Source organism: Adiantum capillus-veneris, chromosome 23 (genome assembly GCF_014529385.1).
Source record: "Adiantum capillus-veneris isolate H3 chromosome 23, ASM1452938v2, whole genome shotgun sequence".
In the NCBI taxonomy this organism is placed as follows: Eukaryota; Viridiplantae; Streptophyta; class Polypodiopsida; order Polypodiales; family Pteridaceae; genus Adiantum; species Adiantum capillus-veneris.
The window spans coordinates 105,091,303-105,098,997 of record NC_140953.1 but is presented as its reverse complement, the minus strand read 5'-3'; the positions used below and the strand labels follow the sequence as shown (position 1 = coordinate 105,098,997).

General features: G+C 44.8%; 1 protein-coding gene and 2 pseudogenes across 1 annotated transcript; all 3 read left to right on the top strand.

Moving 5' to 3' along the window:
* The first annotated feature begins 490 nt into the window (after window positions 1–490).
* On the top strand, window positions 491–3,129 carry LOC147428296 (uncharacterized; annotated as a pseudogene).
* A 164-nt stretch (window positions 3,130–3,293) lies between these two features.
* Window positions 3,294–4,094, top strand: LOC147428295 (uncharacterized; annotated as a pseudogene).
* An 899-nt stretch (window positions 4,095–4,993) lies between these two features.
* On the top strand, window positions 4,994–6,019 carry LOC147428294 (uncharacterized). Its single transcript, XM_086497022.1, has one exon. The coding sequence runs from the start codon at window positions 4,994–4,996 to the stop codon at window positions 6,017–6,019; it is 1,026 nt and encodes a 341-aa protein (XP_086353148.1).
* Window positions 6,020–7,695: the final 1,676 nt, after the last annotated feature.

The following is a 7,695-nucleotide window of genomic DNA, read 5'->3' as shown; positions in this document are numbered from 1 at the left end:
TTTACTCTCTGGCTACTCTATGGTCCCATTATTTGGCCACGGGGTTCTTTTTGGAGGACAGTTTCAAGGATTGAAGATTGAATAAGGCTTTTTTCGTGATTACGGCAAGTTTGGGGTGGTCCACACTTGGAGTGGCCGCCACTATCGGTAAATGACAGAGCAATTGAAGTGCGGCTCCAAAGGGGCGGCTAGGGCTACTTGAAGCCGGGAGTATTTGGACTCGGCTACTATGACCTTGAGTTATACCTGTTTGGCAGTGATTTGGATTGCGGTTGTCCTTGGGTGGGAACATCGTGCTATGTAAGTGAAAAGCCTGGAAGTCTAAAATAACACCATGATTAAAAAAAACCCAGAACGATGCAGGTTTAGGGTGGCGCCACCAGATGGCGGGATAGAACAGGGCAAGTCGATGAAGGGGCAGCCATGCAATTCGAGGCTACCAAGTGGCGCATGGGTTGAAGCGACCAACAGGTGGAAGCCATGCATGGGAGAAGTCGTCCACAGCCTGTGAAAAGAGGAGGGAAAGTGGCGCCAGACAGGGGGGTTTCCAAGTGCGTGAGCAAGAGGCAGGAGATCCGGCCATGCAAGGGAGTGCCACCGGGAGGTCATGGGAGGATTGAGTTAATCCTGAAGAGGTGAACAAAATCCATCAACGAGGAGGGCACTGTTGGAGAGAGGGGGCCTGAGTGGAGCCATACCCTTTGCGGCTAGTAAGTAGTGCTACAATAAAGGAGGGTAGCCATGCAGTGAGCAGGGGAGAAGGTCAAAGCCAAGGGGTTATCTCCAAGCTCGCAATGAGTAAGTTGGAGGCATGCTACAGAGGGTCGAACAGAGCCTGTGGTCAAAGGCGCCATGAGCTGCATTAAAGAGGTGAACATGTGGTGGTCGTGCATGGGAGTTAGAACCGCCATGTGGTGCTACCAATTGGGGGCAGGTATGAGAACATGAAGTGGTCCGCCAGAGGCTACCATTTGTTGTGGCGTGGCTACATCTCAAAGAACTAAGCCAGCGAGAGCTTGTATATGACAATGGGGATCCGCCAGGATTGTTGAAGCCGAGGGCTTGCCTTGGAGCAAGTGTATAAGAAGGTCATCAAGGGATACGGGCTGCCATAGGGGAGGTAGGCCTCCAGTGAACTAAAAGGCTGGAGGGCTCTAGACAGCAAGGCCAAGCAAAAGCGCCATCTGAAGGGTTTGGACAGGGCCTTGAAAAGGCGTTGCAGAGGCCAAGGGCAAGCTTAAGCAGAGGCAGAAAGAGGTCGGCCAATTTGTTTGGAAGGGGTGACCGGGTGTGTTGAAGAAAGGCCATACGTGTAGGGGCAGACCTCGATCATATCTATATATGTCGCATTAAAGACTATCCTAACCCTAATCAAAAGCTCATTATTCTGCCCACTCCATCTATTGTGTCCTGGCGTCTTCCTTTGTGCTCAAAGCTCGGGGCTTGTGTGTGGACCCTTGGAGTTTGTGTATAGCAGAGCGAGAGAGAGAGAGAGAGAGAGAGAGAGAGAGAGAGAGAGAGAGAGAGTGAGTGCAAGAGAGAGCAAGAGATGGGAGGGAATGATTGCCACTATGTTGTATTGTTTGAGGTGTGTGTTAGGTGTTGAGCTATTGACGAGTTTGTGTTGGTAAGGTGCATATCGCTAGGCAGTTGTAGTTGTGAATTCAACAAATTACGAGCTTCCTAGTAAAACCATACAGAAAATACAGTGTGTGTGAGTCTATCCGAGTGTCTTGGGGTGCTGGATATTTGTTGGGCTATAGACCAGGCATCTAGCTTGTGTATTGTATGTGTTCCCATTTCCCCCATTCCATAAGTGGTGCCCCCACTGAGGATCCACTGATAGCTTTGAAGAAAACAGTGTAAAGATCAACCGAAGGATACCATGGCAGTTCGAAGCTATGGTCCTATTTTCACAGGTGAGGAGGATTGAGTCGAATGGATTGCAGACTTTGAATTATACATGCTATCATTGTGGATGCCTAATGAAGACAACAAGATGGACACTTTTCCATTTGTGTTACGTGGCAAGGCGAAAGCATGGTTCGATAGATTGCAGGGCGAGCTGCGACATGCATGGCCGGCTCTACAGACTAGTTTCTTACAACATTTTCGAAAGGAAGTATCACCTATGGATATGGACGCGAAGCTAAAAGCTCTCAGACAAGATGTAAGTGAAGAATTTACTTATATCTTAATCGGTTTGAAGAATGTTGGGCAGAATTAGCGACATCAATGCAATTGGCCAACGTCGACTATTTCAAGATGGACAAATTTATGTCATGCCTACATCCCAAGGTACAAGAAAAGGTGGATTTCGAAAGCCCCGATAACTACAACGGTGCTGTAGCAATTGCTCAAGCAAAGAGCAGGAAGATCAAGAAGAAGATGGAACAAGGTATGATGGGATACGAGCAGCCACCAAGCCCTCAAGGCGAGGTTCGTGCAGAGGATCAAGAAAATCGTGGAGTGGCAACTATTCCTCAACACTAGGTACGTACTGTTCAAGATTTATCGGAACAAATGCAAGAGCTTCGTTTGAGTGTGATGGACAGAGGGTAGCAAAGAGCGGGCGCTAGGCAATTGCCTGGCCTTTGCTATAATTGTGGTGAAGAAGGACACTACGCACCGGATTTCCCGCATCCACCAAGGGAAAGAGGAGGTATGTACCCACTATTCGGAAGAGGGAGAGGACAAGGGCAATTGAACGGGCAAAGAGATCAGCAGTCTGGCAATCTTGTGCCTCCCGCTCCTCAAGGTAATGAAGAAGTTCATCGTGTTAATATAATTGGAGTAGATGAGCAGGTAGTGGATGTTTTGGCCAACAAGAGGGCACGTGAAGGAAGAGAGACGGAGACAGAAGGGGAGACTAGAGCTCGCGAAGGCAAAGGGAAGGTCGACGAAGGTAGAGAGATTCCAGAGACAAGCAAAAGAAGAAGGAGACTCAAAATCAAGCAATCCGACTACCAACTTGGAAGGGATCATACCGAATATGACTTGGTGAGTGATGTCAAGAACCAAAAGGCTAATATTACTTTTGATCAGCTGCTTGCCTTAAATCCTAAATTGCGACGTCAGTGGTCTACTAGTGCTAGCACCAAGCTGTGCATACTCTGGGAAATCTAGCATTGAGGGTTGCGAGTCCAACGGATGTGCTTCCACTTGTTGATTCTTTTATTGAAAAGAAGATGCAGGTACAGGCATACGTCGATGGAGGGGTCCAAGTGTGTGTCATGACCGAATCCGCCATGAAGGATGCAGGAGTTAAAGAAGTGGTAAGATCTAATGTGTGAATGAGGATGGCCAACCATACCAAGGCCAGGTGTTTGGGCATAGCACAGGATGTGAAGGTAAAGGTTATGGGTGTTGAATGCCTTATTGGTTTTTTTGTTATGAAAGCTGGCGACAATGCTTATCCTATCATATTGGGTAGACCATGGCTTCTTGCAATGGGGGCCAAGCAGGATTGGGGAAAAGAGGTATTTACTTTATTTGATAAAGAGAATGATAGACAAGTGATGCTTGATCTACGGACGAGGGAGAGTTTCTCTCATCCCATGGCGAAGGATGAGGGATATGATTCTACAACAAGCTACGAATACAAAACGGAGTCAACCTATGATGAAGGCTACACAGATACAAAACAGGGAAAGAGTGATGACGATCTCCTCCATGCTAATGTTGATCTCTTTGGGGTTACTATCAATAACTCTATTCCATAAGAAGGTATGCAAGCTCAAGTTTTCCCTATTGATGCCCATGAGGTAAGTGGTATGCTAGGAGAAGACTTAACAAAGAAAGAGAAGGAAAGTTATGTGCAACTCTATGCATCCTATCCTAATTTGTTTGCCACTAAGTATAAAGATTTGCGAGGTGCCAATTAGGAAGTCAAACATAAAGATTTGCGAGGTGCCAATTAGGAAGTCAAACACAGGATCATACTCAAGGAGGGGCATAAACCAAAGGCACAAAAGCTAAGGAGGTTAGGGGAAATTCAGCAGGAAGCTCTCTATAGCAAGAAATCAACAAGCTATTGGATGAAGGTATTATCTATCCTGTGCAAGAATTTGAATGGGTCTCCACGGTTGTCATAACACCTAAGAAGAACGGAAAATGGCAAGTGTGTATAGATTATAAGCCTTTAAATGCTGCAACCAAGCGGAACTATTATCCTTTACCCTTTCAGGATGAAATTTTAAATCAATTTGCAGGTCATGAAAGGTACTCTATTATGAATGGCTTCTCTGGATACTTCCAGATAGGAATTGCACTTGAAGACCAATTGAAAACCACTTTCATTTCTCCATGGGGCTGTTTTGCTTACCGCAGAATGCCCTTCGGCTTAGTGAATGATTATGCAACTTTTCAAGATTGGATGAATAAAGTGTTCGGTCCCTACCTTGGTAAGTTTATCAGAGTTTTCATGGATGACATAGGGTGTTACAGCTCTAGGAATGATCATTTGTCAAAGTTAAAGTAATGTTTTCATCGACTGGATGAAGCGGGTGGTCAATTGAATCTCAAAAAGTGCAAGTTAGCTAAACCTTGAGCTCACTTGCTAGGGCATGTGGTCGCACAGAATGGTATTGAAGCAGATCCGGACAAGGTAAAGGCTCTTGTGTTGATGGAGCATCCCAAAAGTGCTACAGCTTTGGCATCATTTGTGCATAAATTGAAGTACCTCTCTCAATTCTCTTGGATGCTTTCACAGTATGTATACCCTCTTCAAAAAATGAGTCAAGAGGTTCATGGCTTTCAATGGAATGAAGACACACAGGCAGCTTTTGACACGGTTCAAGAAATCTTACGTCAATTGCCTACTGTTTGTCCTTCCAACCGTGCGGATGATTTTTATGTTGCTATGACAGTCGATACAATTGCAATTGGTGCAGTCCTACTACAAAAGGTAGGGCGGTGCTACAAACCTGTCTACTTTGAGAGTCGGGTCATCAGTCTAGGAGAGATGTCTTACACAGAGGCTGAGTAGCGGGTGATGACACTAGTGTTTGCTTGCAAGAAGTTCAAAGTGCATTTAATTGTTTGCAGGTTTTATGTGCTTACCTCTAACAATTTGTTACCTGAAGTGGTGCTTCACCTACGACCAAGGAGGCGCATTATGAAGTGGGTGCTAGAGTTACAGGAGTTTGATTTTGAGTTTAAAATTGATCACACTTGCAGGTCACATCTTGCAGACGTGCTGGTTAATAAGGGTGTGGATTTGCCTATGTATCCCAAGGTGGTTCGAGAAGAGGCAAATGATGAACCGGATCTAAAAGAAGACTTTGTCATGTGGTTCGATGGTCCTTACAGGAGGGTTGTCCAAAAAGCTGGAGGCGGAGTCGTTATACAGGATCCACAAGGTAACACTATTTTTTCAAAAGCTTATGATTTGGAGGATGTGCATACAAACAACGAGGCAGAGTACTTGGATCTCCACTTGGGCCTTAAGAAGTGTATCGAGTTTGGGATATCCAGGCTCATAGTGAAGGGAGATGCTCTTTTGGTTATAAAACAACTCTTAGGGCAATGGAAGGTGAAGAGAGATTCTCTCAAGCATTGGTTTTTTCCTATTAAAAAGTTATTGAAATTTTTTGAAGTGGTGCAATTCAAGCATGTTAGGAGGGAGCGAAATCAAGAAGATGACCAGTTAGCCAGTAGTCGGGTACAGATGCACGTGGCAAGTTTATATGTGGCACCGGCCAGCTATGCAGGTAGGGAAACATTGAAAGATGTTGATGATTTCTTGAGCACACGTCGAGGTCCCACAGGCATGTCCAAGCTACAAAGAAAAAGGAATACCCAAAAGGCTAGGAGGTTCACTTTGATAGGTGAAGACCTTATGGTATATGGCCATGATGGAATATTGAGGAGAGTTCTCTACAAGAAGGAGATCGGCATGGTCTTGACACAATGCCATGAAGAAAGAGGGCATCAAGGTAAAGATCAGGTACTCTTTTCCCATTCTCAGAGCAGGTTTTTGGTGGCCATCTCTTGTACGAGATGTTCATTATTGGTGTAAGTCGTGTCACGAATGTCAAGTTATGGGTGAGCGGCGTTTAGTAGAAGAGTCACAAGGGGCTATCTTGGCCCAAAATGCATTCTGAAAGTGGGGATTGGACGCTATTGGCCCGCTTCCCAAGTCTACAAGTGGAAAAAAGTACATCTTGGTAGCTATCGACTACCTCACAAGGTCGGTAGAAGCCAAAGCAGTCAAGGAGGTAAATGCTTTTTCAGTTGCTCAGTTTGTATTTGATTCTGTCTGCTGTCGGTTTGGAGTGCCATGGGTTTTGATATCAGACAGAGGACAAGGATTCCGCAGCAAGCTAGTACGTGCTTTGGTAGAGAAGATGGGAATTCAACACAGATTCTCATCTCCCTATCACCCACAGTGTAACGGTTTGGTTAAAAGTGCAAATGGTCAGATCATCAAAATGCTCACCAAGTATATTTATAAACAGGTGGAAGATTGGGAGGGGAATCTTGATAAATGCTTATGGGCCTACCGAACTTCTTATAAAGTGGCCACCAATTTCACTCCCTATGAATTGGTGTTTGGCAAAGAAGTAGTCTTACCTCTACACATCCAATTATGTGCATTAAAAGGTTTATGGCGAGTTAATGTGAATCAGCAAGATGTTTTGCAGGACAGAGTCACATACTTGGAGACTTTGAAGATAGATTGAGAGGCTGCAGCAGAAAATTTCTATGTCCAACAAAGAGAGAAACATGTGGCAAAGTTCAATCAAAGATTGCCAAAAAAGGAGCTACAAGAAGGGGATTTGGTTATGAAGTACGAGAGCTAACTTGATTTCATGTTCTAGAAAAAGTTCAAGAAGAAGTGGATTGGGCCCTACAAAATTTCCAAATCTTTCCCTAATGGTACTTATTAGTTAGAGCGGTCCAATGGTAAGCTCCTTCGACACAGGGTAAATGGAGTTTGTCTCAAGATCTATTTCGACAGAGCTCTCATGCCAGATGTTCATCATGTTCTTGTTGAAGGGGTTGGGCATCCCACTTAAGGGTGCAGTCCAAGATAGCAAAAAGACATGAATAAAACTTTGTACATATGACTTTATTTCATCTTTGCATAGTGTTAGCAGGCTTACAGTTTTGAATAATAAGAGCTTTCATTGGTTGAACATAAATATTCAACCAGTGGGTTCGGCAATGCTGGTGTGAAAGTTATGTCGGTCTAGTAGAATGGTTCTTGCATTGGTATGGAGTCATGCAAATACAGGTCGAGGCGGTGAAGTCAATATTAGATGCCGGTAGCGGCAAGCTTGATCATGATGGGTATGCCAGATGTGGAAATTAGCAGGTTAGGCATTGGTTTTTAATCTCTAATAATTAAAATGCTCGCAAATGTAGGGAATATACTATCTAGCTACTCTATGGTCCCATTACTTGGCCACCGGGTTCTTTTTGGAGGACTATTTCAAAGATTGAAGATTGAATAAGGCTATTTTTCGTGATTACGGCAAGTTCGCGGTGGTCTTCACTTGGAGTGGCCGCCACTATCGGCAAATGACAGAGCAATTGAAGTGCTGCTCCAAAGGGGCGGCTAGGGCTACTTGAAGCCCGGAGTATTTGGACTCAGCTACTATGACCTTGACTTATACCCGTTTGGCGGTGCTTTGGATTGCGGTCGTCCTTGGGTGGGAACAGCATCCTATATAAGTGAAAACCTTGGAAGTC